Source organism: Rhinatrema bivittatum, chromosome 5 (assembly GCF_901001135.1).
Source record: "Rhinatrema bivittatum chromosome 5, aRhiBiv1.1, whole genome shotgun sequence".
In the NCBI taxonomy this organism is placed as follows: domain Eukaryota; kingdom Metazoa; phylum Chordata; class Amphibia; order Gymnophiona; family Rhinatrematidae; genus Rhinatrema; species Rhinatrema bivittatum.
In genome coordinates this window covers 64,939,782-64,964,665 of record NC_042619.1, presented here as the reverse complement: position 1 = coordinate 64,964,665, position 24,884 = coordinate 64,939,782, and the positions used below count along the sequence as shown (strand labels likewise).

Sequence of the window (24,884 nt, the reverse complement as noted above, 5' to 3'; positions counted from 1 at the left end):
CCCCCCTCCCCTCCTGAGTCTTAAGCTGCCTCCTCTTAAGCTTCCTCCTTCACATGAGCTGCAAAACGCTACAATTGTTTCTAAATGCTGCCCAAGCCTGGCAGAAAAATGCAGAGCCCCAGCATGGGCCTGGCCAGAACAGGACCTTAAACTTACTCAGCCACCTGAACCGCAAAACACTACTATGTTTTCAATGCTGCACAAGGGAAGAAGAAGCCCTGCTGATGAAGCTGCTCTGTGCCTGGCCAAAAAGGGAGGGCTGCCCACGCTGGCTCTCCCTTTTCTACCTGCCCCCACCCCTCCCCTGGCCCCTGCCTAGCCCTGCCTACCTTGCCTTCCACGCCCCCATGGTGTCCTGCTTCCTTAGCCCAGTCGCAGGCTCTTTATTTCTCTTCGCTGTAAAAGCTGCTGCGCCAACCCCATCACGTGACGGGCGGCTGTTGGCTCGAGGTAGAAGAAGCAGCAGGAGGAGGGGCCTGGGCTGAGCACGTGGATACCGCAGCCAGCCGTCTACAGGCTCCATTAACCTGCGAACGTCCTGCGCTGCCCCTCCTCCACTGGTCTCTCACTCCCACGCGCTCACTCATTTCCCCCTAGAACTCTGCGGGGGGCCATGAAGCCTGGTTTCGTGCAGTCGGGGCGGCTGCTGTTAGCTCTGGCCGTGATCGTCACTGCCTTGGCTGATGACAGTAAGTGTTACTATGCGTCCCAACTCTTCCCACACGCTGATACCGCCGCCCCACTTCCCCAAGCTTGACAGCAGCCCTTTTCCAGCCCGATATGTACCTGGGGCTTTCCGATCTGGGACTGGACAGTGGTGCCATTTGGGGGAGGCGATAGTTTTGTGTCTCTCCATTAGTACTGATCCTCCCTGCCCTCTACGGCGAGAGTTTGCACCGCCCGGAGGTTTTATGATACCCGCCCTAAAAGTTGTATTGTTTGTCTTGTAACTTTTTGAATATAAGAAGCTTTAACTTTCGTTCTAGTTCTGAACTTATCCAAATTGTAATATGCAAATTGTGGCGATGTGTGGCCTCTCCTTTTGTTTGTTTGTGTAAGGTTTGCAGCTATTAGGGCTTCCTGCGCCTTCAAGCAACAGCACTATTTAGGATCAAAACACCTCTTGTGCTCTGTTTCTGGGCCGGCCTTCTTTTTTTCTCCCATGAATATATGTTATTTCGGCTTTTGTAGAGTTAATTATGTGCAATTTTTCTTGTAGTCGTTCTCTCTCTTTGTAACTGTGGCTTGTGGGCCCATCCTTAGCTCACAATATTTATCAATTTTATAGCCTATACTGAACATATACAGTACTGTGCAGTGGTGATATGTATTCACCTATGAGACTTCTATGCCCCCAAAGAGCTTATAGTCTAAGGCGCCGATGTAATAAGGTACATTCAGTAGAGTGTACACTAAGTTGTGTTCATACTTTTGGTGCATAAACTTTTGATAAAGGACTAATGCAATAAGATGTGCAGTAAAATGTACTGCGTGCCCATTTTCTTAATGCATGCACAGCTACATCCTCTGGGTGCCTGATGCAATTTAAAATGAGTTGCGTTAAAATGGACACGCTAGGGAAAAATTGTGTGTCCCTAGCGCTCAAATGCATTGGGCGCCCAGAATTGCAACAGGCGCGTCTGTTTTATCCTGCTTCAGGACTATTTCGTCCCTTGCTATTGTGTGTGTATAGTGTATGTGTAAAGTATGCGTCCAGAATTTTAAAACATTTTTTTACATTTAGCCATTACATTTTACCTTTATTTTTAAACTCCAATTATAGTGTCGCAACGATGCTAGGTAGGAGGAACCACGGAGGACAGTCATTTTTAATTTATCATGAACCCTTGACTCACGGGTTGATTTAACGCCAGCTCTGACGCTGGAGTTAAATTTGCCGCGTTAAAAAGGGTGCGTTGAGCCCCTGGCGATTTACTGCATCAGGGTAATGGCTAATAGCCTCATCTACATGGGATGAGCACCATCAGCTACGCAGTTGTTTTTGCACGCATTTTGGACTCACTAATCACCGTATTGCATCTGGTGCTAGTTTAGTGCATCCAACCGCATATACCCTGTTTCCCCGAAAATAAGACAGTGTCTTATATTAATTTTTGCTACCAAAGATGCACTAGGCCTTATTTTCAGGGGATGTCTAATAGAGCTGCTGGCTGCCCCTGCGTCAGCCATGTCCCACCAGTGTGCTGTCAGAGAGAGGTAAGAGTGTGCAGCATTCATGGTAGTCAACTTGGGCTGACTCTGCTGCTTTTGAACCTCTGCACACTGCTTGGAAGGGGTCCCCCGACTGGTCCTGCCACCATCCCCAGATGTCAGTAATCTTGCTGCCACTGTCACTGCTGCCACATGGCTATTGGGGAGGCGCCGATTGCTGCTACTGACACTGAAGCCCATTCTGCTGCCTCCTCTGTGCAGGCCCCGTGGGCTTCCACTTTCTCCATGCTGATCTCGTACATTGTGAGATCCGCATAGAGAAAGTGCTATTCTTGCACATTCCCAAAGATTACATGTGCCAAACACTAAAAAGTAATTTTTTTTTTTTTTTACCTTTGCTGGCTGATGTTAGTTTTCTAATCGGTTGGTCACAGGCTTTTTTTTTTTTTCCACCTTCTCTTTCTTATTTTTTTGCCAATTCCTTTTATATTGTCCTTTTTTCTTCCGTATTTCTTTTCTCTCCATCTTCTTCCCTCAAACACAGTCAGGTTCTCATTCTCACATGCATTTCTCTCTCTCTCACACACACACACACACACACAGGCTCTCACTGTCACATGCTGTCTCTCATGCAATCATTCATTCATTCACAGTCTCTCTCTTGCACATGCTGTCTGACTCTCACACACACAGGCTCTCTCTCACTCCCACATGCTGTCTTGCTCAAGCATAGGCTCTCACCGTCACACGCTGTCTCTCTCACACACACAGAGGCTCTCACATGCTGCCTCTGCAAACATTCAGATCCTCACTCCCACACACAATCTCTCAACTCATCTCATACACACACGCATACACCCTTTACAGACCCTCAGCCTCTCTCTCACCTCTGGGCCTCCTCTTCGCGGGTCACCGCAGGATGGGCTCTGCAGCGGCCCTGCTACCGGGCCTCTTCCTCTTCTTGGGCCGCTCCGACTTGGGATTCGCAGCAGCCCGCGGCGGCTCCTCCTCTTCTGCACGCGCTGATGCTCTTCCTCCTTCCTGCCCACGCGGCTCCGGCAACGTTTACTTCCGGGGCGCACAGGCAGGAAGGAGGAAGAGCATCAGTGCGTTTGAACGCGATCTTTTTCTTCGGGCAAGGAGGCTCAGCGGCCGCATGAGCCTCCTTGCGCCCGGGGGCATTGGCTCCCCTCGGGATACCACTGCTTGCGTCTGCCCCTAATACCTTGGAAACTTTATTTAAAAAAAAAAAAATGACGTCACAGGATTGACCGGCCCACCGGGTGAAGCCCGATCCCCCGATAGGTCAATCCGCTCCTGTTTACAAGGGATGGCTTACTTTCGGGGGAGGTCTTATATTTAGGAATTCAGCAAAATCTCTACTAGGTCTTATTTTTGGGGAAACACGGTAAACCTTTGCACCAGGCTGGGTGCACTTTATTGCATTGGCTCCTTAGTATGCGTACAGGTTAGCACCTTCCAGTGATGGCATTAGCTATTATCCCCAATGCAGAAAAGTGTGTAGGTTTGACTAGTGTGTAACACTGGAAATTTTATACCTGGTCAGCAGTGGAATAGAGTTTGTAGCCTTAGGGGTAGATTTTTAAAGTTATGCTCGGGCGTAGATTTGTTCGCGTAACCCGACGTGATCAAATCTATGCCCAATTTTATAACATGCGTGCGCTACCGCGCGCATGTTATAAAATCCAGGGTCAGCGCACGCAAGGGGGTGCACACGTGCACCTTGCGCGCGCCGAGTCCGAGGGGAGCCCCGATGGCTTTCCCCGTTCCCTTCAAGGCCGCTCCAAAATCGGAGCGGCCTTGAAGGGAACTTTTTCAATGTATTATCCACTATGACACCTAGATTTCTTTCCTGGGTGGTAGCTCCGTGTAACTATAGCATGGGTTATTTTTCCCTATATGCACCACTTTGCACTTATCCACATTAAATTTCATCTGCCCTTTGGATGCCCAATTTTCCAGTCTCACAAGGTCCTCCTGCAATTTATCACAATCCGCTTGTGATTTAACTACTCTGAATAATTTTTGTATCATCTGCAAATCTGATTACCTCACTCGTATTCCTTTCCAGATCATTTATAAATATATTGAAAAGCACGGGTCCAAGTACAGATCCCTGAGGCACTCCATTGCCCATCCCCCTCCACCTGAGAAAATTGTCCATTTAATCCTACTCTCGGTTTCCTGTCTTTTAATCAGTTTGTAATCCACAAATGGACATCGCCACCTATCCCATGACCTTTTTTTACTTTTTCCTTTCTTCTGCTTGTAAAACCGGATTCTTCTGAAGCAAAAAGAAAGGCAGGTCAGACCTTCCTGATCAAGAAGGAATCTGCAGATGGGAGGAAAAGCTGAGAGCCTTAACATCAGTCCAACCTGGAGCCCTCCCTTCCAGGACCAGTAGTTCTATTGTTCCCTCCTGTCATCCACAGCTTCTAATGCACAGAAATAAAAGTTAAATAAAAACAGAAAATATATAGAAATCTACCTATCACAAGTGATCCAGACAGGTGCGCTCCAGGGGGATTTCCCTCCTACCCCACCCACCTCCACACCCCACAGTGCCCGTGGGTTTCTCACATTTTAAGTGTGGCCCTGGTATCAGCTTGATGTCTGCATGTGGTTTTGATGATCAACCCACCTGCACCCTGATGTCAGTTCATTGCAATAGGAGTCAACTAAGTAGATGGAGCTTTCTAAACTGTAAACACTGGGGAGAAACTTTAAAAAAAAAACCCAACCACAAAGTGAGAGCTTAATAGATGTTTAACTGCAAACTGAATTATATAAAATAGTTTTGCTAATGCAACTGCTTTATTAAGGTTTTTGTCGTAACTCTGCTTAAGATCAGTGCAGTTCAGCAGGTTATTTGTGTTCACATTTTACGGTATTGTGTATTTTTAGAATTTTGCCATAAAGAGATGCTATTAAAAGAAATTTAAATTGTTATTCATGGAACTGATGCATATTGTTTAGGTTTAAATTCTGTAGATGTTTGTTCCTCTCTAAAACAATTAATAAAATGGTCATTGTTAGGGGCAGTTTCAGTTCTTCTGCAGATTATACAGCCTTATAACAGAGTGACTGAAATGGCGAGTGTCTGATCATCGTGGTTCCCTTTTGCAGACCTGGTGCCCGGCTCCAGACTCTTCCAGCAGCAGCAGCGCGGCACTTTTTGCTAGCGGAAGCAGAGTCAGTTGCATCAGGTGATCCAGACAGTTCTAGGCATGTGAGAAGGAGATCCTGGTCAGGAGCTGGAGGAGAGAAAGCTGACAGCAAGAGGGCGGGAGGAAGATGAGAGAGATGGTGAGAGTTCAGGATTACCAACTCTGTCTCTTGGGGGGGAGGGGGGGAGGTTCCCCCTCCCCTGACATTCCCACTTACCTCAGCTTTTCTTAGCATCAGCAACTAGGAGAGGAGAGCAATTGAGCGAGCCTGGGGCCTGTGAGTTCAGAGTATGCCGACAAATCCCCACCACATCTGTCCCCTCTCACGTGGGGTTTATTTATTAAATAAGAAATTGGCATGGGTGGAAAAGCAGCGTAGTGGTTAGCGCTGCAGGCAGAGACACTGCTTGTGACTTGCCCATTTCATGTCACCCTCCATTGCCTCAGGTACAGACTTAGGGCCCTATTTACTAAGCATTTTCCCGTAGACACAGAATGGGAGAAAACCTTTTAGTAAATTGACCTCTCTAGATTGGAAACCCTCTGCAGCAGGGAACTTACCACCAGTGGATGAAAGCTCTGCAGTCAGCACGGTCTCTGGGCTGTTTTATTCCTCTGTCTGGATTGAGTTTTTTTGTAGTTGTATTTTTGGTTTGTGTACAGCAGCAAAGATATGCAGATTTATAGCAACAGGTATGGCACACCCTGCCTTAAATGCCCCGGCTGCAGCTCTCTACTGTTTCATTTTGCAGTTCTGTGCTGGCACAGCACAGTCCTAAGCAAACTGCAGATTTTTTTTTTTATTTTTTTTTTTTAAATTAACCTTGACAGTGTCCGATTAGCTGTCTACTCCACCATTAAAGGAGAGCACTTCTCTCTTCAGAACTGAAGGTGAATTACTACTGAGCAGGCAGGCTGGACACACACAGGCCAATTACATTTTTTATTAACATGTATTATTTGTGTGTTAGGTCAGGGGCTAGAATTGGGAATTAGCCCATTCTACTTGGGGAGCATCATAAACGTCAACCGTTCAGGGGCCGATGTGATAAAACACATGTAAGAAGAAATGTTTAGCACACATTCTCTTTGCTCATGCACAAAAACAAGTTAATTCCTGATGCAGTAAACTAATGGTATCCACATGCATTGGGAGTTGTGGGTTGATACACAACCCACTAACACTGCCTGCTGATCCATGCTGCCAGTGCCGACTCTTTTTTTTTATTGTGTGTCATTGTCCCTTCCCCTCCCCAGATTCTTCCCATCCGTGCAGGAGCGTGTTCCAGTGCTGCCACCTGCTCTGACACAGGCTACCCAGACCAGCACCTGGAGCCTCTGCAGAAACTGCATTTCCTTTCATTGCTGATCGTGTGCATTGCGAGAACAGCAGCAGCCCCTGCCCTCCCCAGCAGCATACAGACAACAGGAGCGCAGATGAAGCAGAGCAAAAAAAGAGCTACTCTGCTATATCATCCAGCCCTTGTCCATCTGTCATTCATGGGCAGGAGGGAGATGGTGAACCTGGAGTAGATAGCACATTTGGAGAGGCTAGGAAGAGATGATTTGGGGATCATTGGAGGGGCAGCAAGGAGAGGACCTGGGGATGTTTCTTTTGTATGAGAAAGAAGGTAAATGGGGAGAAGGGAGGCAATGTTCCTTTTGTGAAAGGAAAGGGATTGGTGCTAGGCTAGGTGTGCGTGTGCTAGATTGAGTGGGAGTTTAGAGAGGGAATGCAAGAGGGACTAGGACCACCTCCCTCCTTTCTCACTCCTCCCACCCACCAGTTTGGTTCTTCCCTTCTTCTCGGATTCTTTCTCTTAGATCCTGAAACCATCTTTTCTTTATAACATAGGGAGGCAAGACTTGCGCTTGGCTCGCCATCCTTCCCCCCCCCCCCCCCCCCCCCCCCCCCCTCCGAGAAAACACATGACACAGTTGTGGCATAAGAAATAGGCTGCAGTTTATTAACCTTAACCCGAGCCCGTACAAACTTAAACAATTCTAAACAATATTAACACCACCTCCTATTTCCCTTTCTTTCCCCTTTTCCTCAACCACCTCGTCCCAGTGGTCAAGCGCTAACCCTCCCATTCCCGCCTATTCCGCCTCAGCCCTGCGAGAGCAGGCTCTGGCCTCGAACTTTAGCCCCTTAGTTTGCAGGCCGTCCCATGCAGCAGCCCCCCCAACTACATGAGATACTCATCCCCCCCCCCCAACTCCATTTAACCAGTGCATTCCAACATAACTTAGGCTCGGGTTCCCGCCACAAAGACGACTTGCGTTGCCTTGTTCCCCACTGCGGCCCTCAACCCCTACAAATCTTGGCTTTCAACCCCTCCTGCAGGGCATTGTTAAAAATGTCTGTAGCTATGTCCGACAGATGCACATCATCTCCACAAAACAGACCAGCTTCCACGCCCCATGCCCATTGATGTCGCACCCAGAATCCCCCTTCCCACCCCATCCACCTGCCCATTTGACGATTTTATCTTCTTCACACCCCTATTCCAGATTGGCTCCTCATTATTCTTCAAACGGACTATAATATCTGACCAACCCAACCTGCCCCGAGGCCATCTAATCATAACCTGAGCTAGCTCTTTCTTCCTGCACGTGATCAACTCCCTGCATGATTTGGAACCTACATCATTGCCCCCTAGGTGGATCAAAAATGTTGGGCACCCTCAAATTTCTACCCACTCCTGCAGGAAGGGTAAGAGGTCATCCCAACCCATGCCCCTTTTGCTAAACCATGCCGCCCTCCAACCCCTGCCCTCAAGGTCGAGATGCTCTCCGTAAGGGCGGTTCAACGCTCTTCTCTGCACCCTGTGAATGTACGAGTGGCCCACGATCCAAGCACACCCGGCAGCTCTTGACACCCCCAAGCGCTCTGCAATAGAAAATAGTTACGTCAGCATTCTATCCCACATCCCGCAGAACCCTATCCCCCTCCCCTTGTCCCGCCCATACAGTGTCTTATGTCCGGACATAAGCCCTGAAAGCGTTGGACTTCCATCTCCCTATGCCTTTTATCCCCTCCTCTGAGATGCCAGCTTCCGTCGCCGCCTCGATTCTGAAAGAATGTGAACTGTACACCGACATGTCCCATCCCACCCTCGAAATCACCCCATTTAACACACTGGTGAATTGAAACCTGGTCAGTGGCACACAGTCCTGATGCACTAAAAAGGAACCTAAAGGGCGAGACTGTACATACTCCTATGTTGCTTTCACTGGGCAGACCAACAGACTCCGAGCTGGAAGAAGTGTAATGAATTTCCCTTTTCCTCTTTGATCCATTTTGGATTTGGGAACAAACAGTGTTATCCCATTCCAGTGCACTTGCTGAACCAATAGCCCAACATTTCTCTTGCTGTTCTTAGACTGAGCCACCAACTCACTGATCCGCATAGCTCCGAAGAAAGCCAGAGAAAAAGCCATTCTGAACAGCAACACTTCATACTGAGACCAACACACCAAGTCCAACTGCTTCGTCAAGTAAATCAAGACCCTGTACCGGATCGGCCTTCTCGCATCGTTACACCCTCTCTGGTCTCTTTGCCACCCACTAAGCACTCGCTTCACCTGGAAGCTACACATAGGGCTCCCCCACCCCTTCAACTTTTGAAAAAACGAAAATCCCGCTATTTGAACTCTCTCACTGTCTCCAAAGAATAACCAGCTTGTTTGCCCACAATATAAACTCAATCCTACTACTATCCTGAACCGGCCCCCCCCCCCCCCCCCCAACCCATCCAGACAACTGCAGAAAACGAGCCACCGCATTATTTCTCTTTATATATGCCTTCCACGTGGCTGGAGCAACCGAATTCTGAATCAACGTCCATTCTTCATCCTCACCAAGTTCCACAAATAATCCGGGAAGGATACTGCCTCTCTCTTTGCCTGTGGGGCACACTGCCGGAAGACCTTCCATTGAAAATGAGAAAGCGCATCAGCTATTACATTCTGCGCTCCTGGGACATCCTAGCCTGCACATTAACGTTCACGGCTAAAGAGAGTCTGATCAACTCCCGTAACAACGCTGACACCCATAGGCAATGTGCTGACAGCCAATTGATCACCTGTACTACCCCCATATTATCGCAGCAAAACACGACCCGGCTGTTAGCCAAGCACTCCCCCCAGATTACTAACGCCACTACTATGGGGAATAATTCCAGAAAAGTAATGTTCCTAGTCAGTCCAGATAGGACGCAGTCCTCCGGCCAAGGCTGCACACACCATTGCCCTTGGAAATAGATTCCAAAACCTGTTGATCCTGCGCATCTGTGAAAAGCTCAATGTCCTGATTCGAAATTTCCAGGTCTGGAATCACCAACACTTCATTAAGAGTCCAAGAAACTTTCCCAAACTCCTAATTCTTCTTTAATTTTGCTAGTGACGTGAATGTAATGATGACCTGCCTTGATCCATACGGTAGCCATCGACAACCTCCGAATGAAAGCCCTCCCCATGGGTATAACTCGACAGGCAAAGTTCAAGGATCCAGTCAACGACTGCATTCCGCGCAACGTCACCTTGTTCGCCTTCCGGACCCCTCGCACCAACGCACTCAACTGCTGCACTTTCTCCAACGGTAACCTCGAGACCATTGCTACTGAATCCAACTCTATTTCCAAAAAGGTCAACCGGGTAGTCGGTCCCTCTGTTTTGTCTGCCGCAATCGGCACACCCAACTGACCCACCACCTCTAGAAACCCCTCCAAGACCCGACGACATTCAGTGGACTCCCTTGGCCCAACAAACAGAAAATCATCAAGATAATGCGACATCCACCGACTGCCCGTGTGCTTCTCCGCCACCCACTGTAAAAAGGAACTAAATGCTTCAAAAAATGCGCAGGAAACTGCACAACATATCGGCAAACAGCGATCCATGAAATAATGACCTTCAAAAGTAAAACCTAATAGAGGTATGCTGCTGGGGTGCATTGGCAACAACCTAAAAGCCGATTCAATATCCGCCTTTGCTATTAATGCTCCACACCCAGCGCTCCGCAACATAGCCAACTTATCATCAAAGGAGGCGTACTTCACTGAACAGCAAGCCTTGGGGATAAAATCGTTAACGGACGACCCTTTTGGGTAGGACAAATTTAAGATGAGCTGAAATTTTCCAAGTACCTTCTTGGGAATAACTGCCAAAGGGGACAAGTGCATCCTAGCAAACGGAGGATCATGACAAGGCTCTGTAATCCTGCCCAAGCGCATCTCTGTTATCAATTTCTCTCTGGCCACATCCGCCATGCGAGTAGTGGACCTCGCATTCCGCACCCATCCCCCACCCCCTGGCCCCGTGTAAGGATTCTTGAAACCGTCCCTAAAGCCAAACTAAAGAAACCGCACCTTCCTGCTATCCGGATAGTGCTGCAGCCACCTCTCCAGCTGGCCAAACTCCACCGGCGAATCTGCTTTTCCTAATACCACCTCGCTACTTGCCCCCCTTAAGGGGGGCACTCCCGAGCTGCTGGGCGCACTTGGACTCGGGATGGGTCCCATTGCGCCCTGGACAAGCATGTTGGAACTTGCAATCCGAGAATAAACACGTGGCTTTGTTGAATCTCCAGCACACATCCGCACCCCCAGCTGCCCCTTTAGCCACGGCAATGCCTGTACCGTTCAGCCCGGATCCTCGAAAGGAACTGCCAATACCTCCCACGCTACTCGAGCTGCCACTACTAAACCCTCCTATTGCCCCACTCCCCACCCTCTTGGAGGGCCCCGCACCCTTATTAGTCATTTGGGTCAACCACAATTAATATCTTGCGTACCCCAAGACATGTAGCGGTTTCCTGCCATTTTATCCCGAAACATCTTATCTTATCATAATTGAGCCAAGCCCAACCCTCGTAATCCTTAGAGTCCCCTAAAATACTATCTCCATACGCTAACAACGCACCGTATTGCAAGGACTGGTAATGCTCTACCACACTAGCCAACCGGAAAAACCCCCTGACCCAATTCAAAATATTCTTGGACACTTTGGGCCCGTCCCTACTCCCTCCCTTCTTCTTCCCTCTCTTCTGCTCTTTCTTACCACCTCTTCTGCCTTCCAGTAATTTGAAGATATTCATGTATTTCCTTTTCTTAATCCTGCGGCGCAACTTCCTAAGAACCCCTTCCCACAATTCCGTCAATGCCAGCGCCGGATGCCCCATGTCCTGCTTGGGCCCTACCCTGCTATCCCTCACCGTCCCACTGGACCCGCTAGTAGCGGAAGAGGTAGTCGAGGAAGAGCTAGAATCAGAACCCGAAGTCGCAGAGCTACCCCTCTTCCTCTTCGTGCTCCGTTTGCCCCCTTTTTTTTCTGCTGACCCACATCCAACTTACCTGTAGTCATCCTCTCGAGACCCACATCCAACACATAGCTCTCCACTCTGCTCCTGGGAAGTGCCCGCATCCCACCTCCGCTCGGGGTCATCATTTCTGGTGAATCTCGCCAGGCCTCCCGCCTGGACGTAGCTGGGAACTCTATTCCGGACGTCCCTGAGGATACAAAGGCACAAGCCGCAGAGCCCATCCGCTGCTCACTAGTCTGCACATCGGCACTGCGGAAACCGTGCCCTCTGTCCTTAGGAATACCCACTCCTCAGTCTCCCCCCTCACTCCGTGTTGTCCCAACCTCCTCAACCCCCCTCCCCCTTTCCTCCAAGTACCAGGAAGGCCAACCCCCGAACCACATGGTGCCCCCTGGGCTGAGCAACCCTTGTCCCCTGCTCGGCCCGCTGACCCGTCTCTCTTCTCTCGCTATGCGACAACCCAGCAGCAAGCTGACCAACTCACCGCCAACATGCTGCTCCGAGCCCATAGGCCTCTCGCTGTCGCCGACTCCTCTCCTACCATCTCTCCGAACGCTTCTGCTCTGACCACTTCTGGCGTCCAGTACTGGTTCTTCTCTGCCTTGTACTCAACTGGCTGTCCTCCCTCGGACCTACTCGACCTCTGCTCGGTTGTATCGCTGCAGTCCTGTTGGCGCCACCATGTGCCGCGACCATGGCCTTGAAGGCGGCTTGACTTCGCTTGGGGCCTGCCTCCCCTCTCCCGCCGCCTGCACTGCTCGAAGGTGGGCCACCCAGCACTGACGGCGCCGGGGGCAACCCTTGGACAGGCCTGGGGGATGGCAGGAAATCCTGCCCTGATGCATTGAGGGATAGATCAAGCGGAGCCCGGCTGGCCCCAGCTCCTCCAATGGGGGATATCACCCTCGTGACCTCGGGCCCAATCTCAGGGCTGCTTTCACCTGAGCTATGGGCTGGGGCAGGTATGCAAGGGGGGCTCGTGCTCCCACGCGCCGCGGCCTCTCTCAGGCCCAGCGGGAATCTCACTGCCATCGACATATGCCGTCCCCCCTCGATGGCCTTAGCACGGCCCTTGTCTATATCCCCCTCCCACCCCGCTCCCGACCGCTCCTCATGCTCTCAGACCTCACCACTAACCAGACACAGATGTGCCTAGTATTTGCCGCCCCTCGCAATTCAAACACCAACACTACCAAGACGACCAGCCAAGCAACCTGCTTCTTCAGCTCCCAGGTAATTCTGGCCTGTACACAGCATCGCGTCACCAGCCCGCCAGAATCCTGCCAATCACATGCCTGGGATTCAAACCTGTCTCCCCTGCTGCTGTCAACCTAGCTGTCCCCCCTCTCTGCCTGCTCCCTGCTAACTCCCTTCTCATCCTTTATCCCTCCCGCTACCTGGCCTGGATTCCTACGCGCTCTTTTTCCATGTTATACCGGCGGCCCCAGACAAGCCTGCGCCGCCGGCCTTTTACCTCTTCTCTCTCCCCAGATCCTAGAAGCTTCCTCCTTTTTTTTTCCTCATACCAGATTCCTGATATTCTCCTACTCCATCCCCAGTCTCTCTCTCCCCTTCTCTCCATTCTCACTTTCTTGACCCGTTCCTCATCCTCCTCCCTCTTCTCTCCCCATCCCCGAGATTTCCTCCCTATACCTATACTTAATATCCTTTTTCCTCTGCATTGGGGAATAGTAGCCAGTGTCTTCATTAACATGGGATTTGAATGAAGGTGCACTAATTTGTGGGCACATAATTTTATTCATTAGTTAATGAGGATTTTAGAGCACAAAAACTGTGCGCAGAAATATAAGTAAAACGTGAGCTCAACCTAGCACCCTTATTACGTCTGCCCCTCTTTCATAGAAGAGGCTGGAGGCAGTTTTAATGAAATATGAACTTTTACGGTTATCAACAGTATTCACAAGAAAAAGCTGGCCCTGCAAGTTTTACTCCTGGGGGAATTCTGCGCACAAAAACTGAGAATTCTGCAAAATTCATATTGATCAAAATAACACAATTTACATGACAGTCTTTAACTACATTTTAAATTATTACAGAAAAAAGTTGTTACTTTAAAGTTGCAGAATTTCCCTAGAAATTCACTGTAAGAGTGTCCCTTCCACTTGCTCTCCCTACTTCCTGGCCAGTTTGCCCCCCTCAGGCCCCCAACTCCTCCACCTGCCAATATCTCTCCCCTTCACCTCTAGCCTCAACCCTTTCCACTCTATTGCCAGTCCCAGACTTTGACCCCATTCTCAGTACTGCACCTCACACAAGCTCCCTCTGTCCCTCCCTCTCTCACACACATGCTCCCTCTCTCTAATACACATACACACACACCCTCATACAGGCTCCCTCACATACACAATCCCTTCACACAGGCTAGCACTCTCACATACACACGAGCTCCCAATCTCATACACATTCCTTTACAATCTCCTCATATAGGCTCCCTCTCTCTGAAACCCACACTCAAGCATCCCCTCAGCCTCCCTCTTTTACCTCCCATGCTCTCTCACCCTCCTGCTCTCTGTCACCCTCCCCCACACCCCTCCCCTCACATAGGCTCCCTCTCTGAAACTCACAAGCACCCCCCCCACTCCCCCTCTTACCAACCAAGCTGTCTCTCTCACCCTCTCCCACATCCCCTCGCCTCTCTTACACACACATTCTCACAGCATCCCCCACCCGCTCTCTCTCACCCTCCCCACCCCACCTTACCAACCATGCTCTCTGTCACCCTCCCCTCTCTCTCACACACACACATTCTCACTCACCGACATCCCCCCTCCCCATGCTCTCACTCACACCCTCCTGCTCTCTCTCACCCTCCCCTCCCCTCTCTGACACACATTCTCTCTCACCGGAATGCCGCGGGACGCGCTCCGTTTGTGGCGAAGATGAAGGGCCAGCGCGCCGTTCGCGGCGTGCCAGGGTCTCCTCTGCTGTTTTCTGCCGTGCTGAGATGCCCCCCACTCTCGTGATGGCCGCTGTCTGTGCGCTTCCGGTTTTGGAGGGAGAAAATCGGCAGGGAGACGAGGGAGGAAATCTGCGGGAAGGGGGAATTCTGCGCAAATTCTGCATTCCGCAGTAGTGCAGAATTCCCCCAGGAGTAAAGTTTTCCTGTCTCCTTGTGGCACAGTATGCATTTACAATTTTAACTCTCAACCCTGCTGACTGGTCAGTGTTTGTGTTCTGACCTCATGGCGCTTCGTAACCTGCCTGTCTGAAAGCGAAGGGGTGCACCTGCTGGGAGAGATGTTGGTGTAGTCTTCGGGGACTTGCCCATGAGTATTGGTGGGATGAATATGCAAGTTCCAGCATGAGAGTCAAAATTCGCTGACTGCTGTATAAGTGGGCCTGTCATTATGAGACGGCGTTTCTTGTGGTGGCAGAAGAAGAAAACCTAACCCTAGAACTACCTCTGCTCATGTGTGAATGTTGATGGTTCTGACACAGTGCCCGTCCTTGATTTACTGGGGGGGTTGAGCTGGCCACCAACTTCTCGCGACCAAAATAATAAAGGGGATGGAACAGTGCGCCTACGAGGAAAGGCTAAAGAGGTTAGAGCTGTTCAGTTTGGAGAAGAGACGGCTGAGGTGGGATATGACAGCGGTCTAAAAAATCACGAGGACTAAAATGGATAAATGTGAACTGGTTATTTACTCTTTCAGGGGGCATTCCATGAATTAGTAAGTAGTACATTTAAAACAAATTGGAGAAAATTCTTTTTCACTCAGTGCACAATTAAGCTCTGGAATTTGTTGCCAGAGGATGGGCTAAGGGCAGTTACTGTAGCTGGGTTTAAAAAAGGTTTGGATGAGTTCCTGGAGGAGAAGTCCATAAACTGCTATTAGTCATGTTGGACTTGGGGAATAGCCGCTGCTTCTTATTAGCGTTAGTAGTATGGGATCTGTTTAATGTTTGGGTACTTGCTAGGTGCTTTTGTTCTAGATTGGCCACTTTGGAAACAGGATGCTGGGCTTGATGGACCCTCGGTCTAACCCAGTATGGCCGCTTCTTATGTTCTTTTACGTAACCTTCTGCTTCTAGACAAATTGGTAGGGCAAGGAGATTTCAAAGTTGAAATAGCCGTGGACTTTCATTTATGATAGATGGAAATTTTCTTCCCTCTACCCCTCCCCCAACCTCCATATAAATATATTCTTATCTCTTTTACTAGTCTTGTGACGTAGAGATAAACCTGCTGAGGTACATGGACCATTACTAGGATTTACGGGTAACTCTGGGTCCTCACAATCTGCCTGAGCCCATCCCAGTTTTTCCTAACTGCGTATGTAGTTCCTAATGAAATGCAAGACTATGGGACAAAACCAAAACAGGATTTGCTTAACCCTAATACTTTGAAGTCATCTGTTTACAAATATTTGTTTCTTAAATAATTATTGCCTTTCCCTTACTATTGTGAAATGCTAATACTTATCTGTAAAAATTGTGAAAATTCAATAAATAGATAATTAAAAAAAAAAAGGGGGCTTTATTGTTGTCGCAGCTTCAATGGGGGGGGGGGGGGGGGTGGCGGGTAGCCCGAGCTGGTTGGGGGGGGTTATGCCTTGGTTAACTGGTGTCTGACCTGACAAGGGGCAAGTCAGGGGCAACCCACTTACAAGTTGCCTTTAAATTGTTTTGAAAGTGTTCCTTAATATCCAGGGCTTTCCTAGGGCTGTTGGTGTTGCTTCACCTAGCTGTCAGCCTGCAGCACTGAAGAGTGGTCCAGGATCTGGACTTCGGCTCTTTTGCTTGGATATTGGGCAAGGAAAAAAAAAATCAGTGTTCTGTTGAAATTCTACAGTTTGTAAAGGAAACTTTTTTTTTTTTTTAACTTGCTCAACTGGGAGACAGGAAGAGAGGTTTGTCTGTGCAGCGTACACCAGAACTTAAGAAATTATCAGTTAACAGGAAAAAACACTTTTTTTTTTTTTTTTTTTTTGCATATATTGTGCCTGTTTGAACTATTTGGTTTAGTTACTGTCTAAATGCAAAAGGAATTGCTTTGCTTAGAAAAGAAATCTTAGTAGTCTCCAAAGTCTGTATTTTAAAACTCTTGTTAGCCTGATATATTTAACTATAATAAAGAGGAAAGCTGCCCTGTGCTATATCGCTTATATGCAAATTGAGCTCCACCCACTTTCTCCCTGTGCACTCCAGCTCCACCCCTTGTTCTCTGTATTGTCCAATCCACTCTCTACTACCATGTATGTAAATTGAGCTCTGCCCCAAAGGCTGGCAAGACAAGAACTGTAGGACTGTGGTACCACAAGCAGCCACTTATGGGGAGGGCAGACATCTGCCAGAGAGAAAGGAGCCCATGCCACCGCAGGCACAGAGTGAGAAAGGAGCCCAAGGATTGTGCCCCATAGATAGCCGTTGTCAGGGAGGCCAGGCCCCACCAATGAAAGAGGAGCTCGAAGGTCTGCGCTGCCACAGCCTTGGGTGATTAAGAGATGGCAATGTGGTTAGAGTTGAGTTAAAGGAAGAGGGGAGGGGGATGATAGGGAGGGTTGGTGAGACAAGTGAAGGGTGGGAGAGACTGGGATGAGAGGAACGGAAGGAGTGAGGTGAAAGCAAGTGGAGAGAGGGCTGGTGTGGGTAAGAGGGGAGTGGGTTGCCCATCTTGCCACAAACCAGCAAGATAGGCAACTCAGGCTATCCCAGCCTGCAAGCTGTGTAAACCCAGGCTATCCCAGCCTGTATGAAGTGCCCATCCTTTATCGAATCCCATGACTCCCGCCACCATCCACCCAGTTGTTTGACTAGGGACCCCTGACTTGCCCCTTGTCAGGTCAGACACCAGTTAACCAAGGCATAACCCCCCCCCAATCAGCTCGGGCTACCCGCCACCCACCCCCCCCCCCCCCCCCCCATTGAAGCTGCGACAACAATAAAGCCCCCTTTTTTTTTTTAATTATCTATTTATTGAATTTTCACAATTTTTACAGATAAGTATTAGCATTTCACAATAGTAAGGGAAAGGCAATAATTATTTAAGAAACAAATATTTGTAAACAGAAAAAATCCCTTCCATTTAGCCCAAAAATTATAAGAAATGGGGGGAGACAATTTAGATAAAGAGCAGTTATTAAAGGAAATCTTAAACATTTTTAACATAAAGCTTCTGAGTTAACCTGTGCACATTTCTATATGCCTAATTTCCCTAAGGCTGACTGGAATGAGAATCGAGATATATACGTAATTGTTCTTTATATATAATTAAACATTGACATGGGAATCGCAAGAGAAATTTCCCCCCTCTGGACAAAACTTCCCCCCGCATTTCCAGGAATCGTCGTCTTCTTAACTGAGTTAATTTAGTGAGGTCAGGGAAAACTTTCACGGGAAAACCATAAAATTTTTGATCTTGATTACGAAAGAACAACTTCAGAATTAAGTCTCTTTCAACAGATGAGTCAAGTTGGACAAAAAGAGTAGCTCTCTCCTTCACTTCCAATTCAAAGGATTTTTCCAGGATGTTAGTCAGGTCATAGGAATCCTCCATATTCTCCCAGGGATCTAATTGAGATTTTTCTTCAGTTGGCTGGGGTATATAATATATTCTTTTTATTTTAGGAATATCCTGTTCAGCGAATTTTAAAACATTTATGAAATAGCATCTAAGCAATTCACGATGTGACAATAGTCTCATCTTAGGAAAATTTAAAATTCTTATGTTATTCCTTTTAACAAGATTTCCAAATTTTCCATTTTAGTCATTTGTATGGACTCAGATTTGATCAAATTCATCTGAATCTTTTCCATTTCTGTTGTCTTATTTTCCAATACAGATGTTATTGATTCAATTTTCTCCAGCCTCTTTTCTAATCCATGACTCAGGTCAATACTTTCCCTAACTGTAACAGTTAGGGAGGCTATAGATTTTTCCATAGTAGAAATAGCATTTAGTATATGTTCCAAAGTCACATTGGGGGTTATGGAGTGTAAAGAGTCACAAACCACCCATATTTCTTTCTCTTTTCTCATTTCAGGCTTCAGAAAAAGAGAGTTACCTTCACTGGTTTCCTGAGGTTTTTCAACCCGTAGGGCCCCGGAGTTAGACTCATCTAAACTCACCGAGGAGTTAGGAAATCCTTCCCTTCCTCTCTGGGCTTCTCCTACCTGGAGAATTGTTTTATTCTCCAGCAGTGCAGAGATGTTAGCGTCCGGCTCTAATTTCTTAAGCGGTGCCTCAGGGGTTTTTGGCGCGATGGGGCTCAAAGATGTTTCTGTGGCCAGAAGGCTCAACGGCTGCTCTCAGTCGTCTCCTCCAGCGGCCCCTCCTTCCGGCGTTTGCTGCAACAGGCCAGCGAAGAGCTCCTCTATCCGTGAAAAGCAAAGAAAAGCAAAGTCGCCACGGAGCTCTGCTTTCCGCTGCTCACTCGTCGGCGGCCATTTTGTCTCCCCAAAGCCCCTTTTTAACAACCAATAACAATAGGGGCAGACGAGTGGGATGCAGCACCAGAGAACCCAACCACAGACAGAAGCTGCCTCGCGGGAAGATGGGTAAGCCCCCTCCCTGACTCCTCCCACCCCCAACTAAACCAACCTGGGAGCCAATTGGCTCCCTCCACGGGGTGGTTTTTAAACCAACCACCCAATCCCTGTTCTGCTGGGCTCATGGAGCCCGTGTGACCGGCCAGCCACCCGAAGCCTCCCCTCCCCCCCCCCCCCCGGATCTGAACATGCCAGGCTTGCATCAGCCTACCCAACCTCACATAAGAAAATTATTTTTTTACTCAATGCATAATTAAGCTCTGGAATTCGTTGCCAGAAGATGTGGTGACAGCCATTAGTGTAACTGCATTTAAAAATGGTTTGGACAAGTTCTTGGAGGAAAAGTCCATAAACCATTATTAAGGTAGGGTTGCAAATATCCACTTCTTGTCCCCGGGGTAAGCATGGACTCTTTCTACCCCTTGGGATCCTGCCAGGTACTCGTGACTTGGATTGGCCACTGTTGGAAACAGGATGCTAGGCTTGATGGACCTTTGGCCTGACCCAGTATGGCATGTTCTTATGTACAATTTATGTTTTCACTACCGTATGAATTCAACATGCATTCATTAGTCCAGACTATGTTGGCTGAGATGGAACTCCTGCAAAGTATTTGTGGGAAGGGGTGGGGGTAAGGTTTTTGGTTAAAGCTGTGGATAACACTGTGTATAATGGTGAATTAAGAAAAGGTCTCCCCGAGGGGGTGGCATCTATACATGTTGTTATGCAATGTGATATTCAATAAAATTATGAATGGGAAAAAAATGGGTGTAATATGATCATAAAGGCACAATCCTATCCGAAAATGCATAGTTGCATTTTGTACAACTTGAAGAGATCTTAAAACACTAGAAGGGATACCAATATATAAAGTATTACAATAGTCCAATCCAGAGAATAACAGTTTGTAGCAAGATACTTGATTTTACTAGAACTTTAAACATACAAACATAAGAACATGCCATACTGGGTCACACCGAGGGACCATCAAGCCCAGCATCCTGTTTCCAACAGTGGCCAATCCAGGCCATAGGAACCTGGCAAGTACCCAAAAACTAAGTCTATTCCATGTTACCATTGCTAATGGCAGTGGCTATTTTCTAAGTGAACTTAATAGCAGGTAATGACTTCTCCAAGAACTTATCCAATCCTTTTTTAAACACAGCAATACTAACTGCACTAACCACATCCTCTGGCAACAAATTCCAGAGTTTAATTGTGCGTTGAATAAAAAAGAACTTTCTCCGATTAGTTTTAAATGTGCCCCATGCTAACTTCATGGAGTGCCCCCTAGTCTTTCTATTATCTGAAAGAGTAAATAACCAATTCACATCTACCCGTTCTAGACCACTCATGATTTTAAACATCTCTATCATATCCCCGCTCAGCCGTCTCTTCTCCAAGCTGAAAAGTCCTAACCTCTTTAGTCTTTCCTCATAGGGGAGCTGTTCCATTCCCCTTATCATTTTGGTAGCCCTTCTCTGTACCTTCTCCATCGCAATTATATCTTTTTTTGAGATGTGGCGACCAGAATTGTACACAATATTCAAGGTGCGGTCTCACCATGGAGCGATACAGAGGCATTATGATATTTTCTGTTTTATTCACCATTCCCTTTCTAATAATTCCCAACATTCTGTTTGCTTTTTTGACTGCCGCAGCACACTGAACCGATTTCAATGTGTTGTCCACTATGACGCCTAGATCTCTTTCTTGGGTTGTAGCACCTAATATGGAACCCAACATTGTGTAATTATAGCATGGGTTATTTTTCCCTATATGCATCACCTTGCACTTATCCACATTAAATTTCATCTGCCATTTGGATCTCCAATTTTCCAGTCTCACAAGGTCTTCCTGCAATTTATCACAATCTGCTTGTGATTTAACAACTACTCTGAACAATTTTGTGTCATCTGCAAATTTGATTATCTCACTTGTCGTATTTCTTTCCAGATCATTTATAAATATATTGCAAAGTAAGGGTCCCAATACAGATCCCTGAGGCACTCCACTGTCCACTCCCTTCCACTGAGAAAATTGTCCATTTAATCCTACTCTCTGTTTCCTGTCTTTTAGCCAGTTTGCAATCCACGAAAGGACATCACCACCTATCCCATGACTTTTTACTTTTCCTAGAAGCCTCTCATGAGGAACTTTGTCAAATGCCTTCTGAAAATCCAAGTATACTACATCTACCAGTTCACCTTTATCCACATGTTTATTAACTCCTTCAAAAAAGTGAAGTAGATTTGTGAGACAAGACTTGCCTTGGGTAAAGCCATGCTGACTTTGTTCCATTAAATCATGTCTTTCTATATGTTATGTGATTTTGATGTTTAGAACACTTTCCACTATTTTTCCTGGCACTGAAGTCAGGCTAACCAGTCTGTAGTTTCTCGGATCGCCCCTGGAGCCCTTTTTAAATATTGGGGTTACATTTGCTATCCTCCAGTCTTCAGGTACAATGGATGATTTTAATGATAGGCTACAAATTTTTACTAATAGGTCTAAAATTTCATTTTTTAGTTCCTTCAGAACTCTGGGGTGTATACCATCCGGTCCAGGTGATTTACTACTCTTCAGTTTGTCAATCAGGTCTACCACATCTTCTAGGTTCACCGTGATTTCAAGTCCTTTCATTATTTTGTAGACCTCTATCATATCCCCCCACCCCCCCTCAGTCGGCTCTTCTCCATACTGAACAGCCCAAACTTCTTTAGCCTTTCCTCATAGGGGAGCTGTTCCATGCCCCTTATCATTTTGGCTGCCCTTCTCTACACTTTTTCCAGTGCAGCTATATCCTTTTTGAGATGCGGTGACCAGAATTGCACACAGTATTCAAGGTCTGGTCTTACCATGGAGCGATACAGATCTAGAACAACAAAATAAGACCAACCAAAAACAAAATACTTGAGCCAAACTTCTAACGGGGGTTTTAACAGATGCAAAATTTGAAGCTTGAAAAAAGTAGCTTTAGCCACAACTTTAACCTGATTACACATTGATAATCCTGAATCTGAGATCACACCCAAGACTTTTAATCTGAGATGTAATCGGCATCTGATGACCTTCGAAACTGAACACACGTGGTTTTTCTCTCAGTGGCACTCTTTTCGAGATCATAATCTCTTTATGTTTAATGACAACTTACTATGAAAGAGCCATTGTTATACCAGTGAGATACAAATGGGTTCCATTTTAAACGTAGTATTCCATGTAGATCTAACTAGAATAAAAAAAAAAACTGTTAACAGTTTACAATCTATATATCCAGCACTTAACCCAGCTAGTAGCTTACATGATGGGGCCATGTAGATGTTGAATAAGTTAGTGGATGACCCTTGTGGATGACCCTTGTGGAAGCCCAGTTGAGACTGGGTGCCAAACAGAAACAATTGATCCAAAACTCATCTGCTGTTGGTGATCAGAGAGGTATGACATCAGCTTTTTTTTTTTTTTTTTTTTTTTTTTAAACAAGGCCAGAATACTGCACTCGCATAAATGGTAGATAAGTATTTGATTTAGTTTGGTTCTGATAATGGTGCCCAGGGAGAATTAGAAAGCTAAAGGTGATCAAGATAATGAGAAAATGTGGCAAATGTTGACAGATTGCTTTATGGGCTAAAGGGTAAGGGCACAAAGGTAGAGGGGCTAGTTATAGACACTCAAGATATGAGGAGATTGTGGTTTTATCCAGTAAAATAGATACTAGCCATACTTACTGGAAACTGAAGAGCAAATAAGTGGCTTTGAGAATCGGAGCTTATGAAAAGCCCAGGGATTCTGGAAGAGCAAAGAGAATCACTTTTCTGAAAAGCAGTTGCACCTTGAGGATCGGGCTAGGAAGTGCTGCCTGTGAATAACCAGCATTCTTGAGATGAAGACGGATCTTAGAATAATCCTTTTCTCTCAAAATCTGCTGCATAAACCGCTAGAAGATGGAGATGAGAGCTGCTCTCTTACCAGACTGAGGGTACTCCTTGCTCTACCCCAGTTCCACTGAAAACAGATTTGATGACCCAGAACAGTAATTCACTATATTTCCAAGATGGGGAATATTTTGGAATCTTCTTTTTCTTTCTATGTAATCTGCCTTCTGCTTATTTTTAAGAAAAAAATGGAATATCAAATGTTAGTATTTTTATTCCTTATTAGGTTGATGTTTGGATTGTTTATGTAGGGAGAGGGGTCTTCTATCACAAACAGCTCAGAGATTTAAAATTGGGTAGAAATCAAGTTGAATACAAAAAATGTTTATAAACAAATGGATACCTAAGTGTGCTAAAGAGGTAGGTGGCCTGTCATTCAAGAACTGGAAATTGATGTTTTCCTGACTTCTGTGTGGTGATATGCCAGCATCAAGCTGTCTTTAATCTGCTTAAATTTAAACAAGGCTTCAACAGTTGGGTGTGTTTTTGTGCCGCACTGTCTCATGAAGATGCAAATTATTCATGTTCTTTGTAGATATCGTGAAAACCAGACACGTGTGCGGCACTCAGGAATGGAGGTGCCTTTCCCTGTCCTAAACTCAGCCATTTCTGCTGAGCCCACACGCAGTTTATGGCACTCCAGGATAGAAATCACCTACTCCTGGTCTAGAGGCAATCAGCTGGGGTAGCATGTCACCCTCTTCCTTACAAGTAGAGCATTTGATTAGTTATGAATAAGACTAGCAGAATTACCGATTCTGTGCAAGGGGGTCTGCTGATGTGGTTTTGTATATGTGGGGGTGTGGTACATGAGTGTGTCTGTAGATATGTTTCTCAGTGTGAATGATGGAGTTTTGGTCCTGCATGAAGCAGATGTGTCGGCAGGCGGTCAACTGCCCTGTTCCTATACTCCTGCTGCAGTACTCCTGATCTTACTGGAAGAATTGCTACTGTGAAAATGACTTTTCTTCCATTTTTCAGTTTTTAATTTTCTTTTACAAAAATTGCAGAGAAATAATGAATGGTGACTTTGAAAATTTACTTTAAGAACATATTGGTTTGCAGTAAACATACAAGATTGTTCCAGACAGTAAGTGTCATTTTGTATGGATAACAATTTGCTGATTTTTTTTTTTTTTAGGGGGTCGAATATTTTTGCAAGCCACTGTATCTGTACACGATCAGATAATAAATAAGGAAGTTACTTATTGCATTCTGTCTCTATGGTGATGACAAATTTTTCTTTTAAAAAGCTTTTAAATTGGTACAGACAGAAATGTACAAAGCCAGGCCAAGGGGCCTCCTGGGAAAATCCCACAAGGTTTTCTCTTAAGGGATTATCCACACATTCCTGCAGCTCACTCTTTAGGTGCAGGGTGGTGATCTTGGGTTATTTTTGGTGAACTTTACCTTTTGTTGAAAGAGGACTGTGAGACCCCAGAGTGTGTGTTCGGGGAGAGGTCTTGGGGAAACGTCTTTCCGGGGGGAGCCCTTCTGCGACCTGCAAAAGAAAAACAATCCAGTGGGAGCACTGAGAGGAGAGGATCATCTTGCTGGTGGCTGAAGAGGACCGATAAGTATTGGTTTGAGAAATTGTAGAATTTAAAAAGTTTTAGGGAGAGAGAAACTATTCGAGTATATTCTTGTGTGTATTTGTTATAAAAAGCTAGCCAGAAGGTAAGAAAAAGCTTAGTTTGTGTGTGTTTGCTTTCCTTCCCACGCACTCCTATCTATCCTTTGATTTATAGACAGGAGACG

General features: G+C 46.7%; 1 protein-coding gene across 1 annotated transcript in view; it reads left to right on the top strand.

The window, feature by feature from the left end:
• The first annotated feature begins 490 nt into the window (after window positions 1-490).
• Window positions 491-24,884, top strand: part of TMEM123 (transmembrane protein 123) — a 130,200-nt gene continuing 105,806 nt past the window's right edge. Inside the window, exon 1 of the mRNA XM_029602418.1 lies at window positions 491-689. Within this exon, the coding sequence (XP_029458278.1) occupies window positions 614-689 (76 nt within the window). The 5' untranslated portion in view covers window positions 491-613. The remainder of the gene's footprint in view (window positions 690-24,884) is intronic.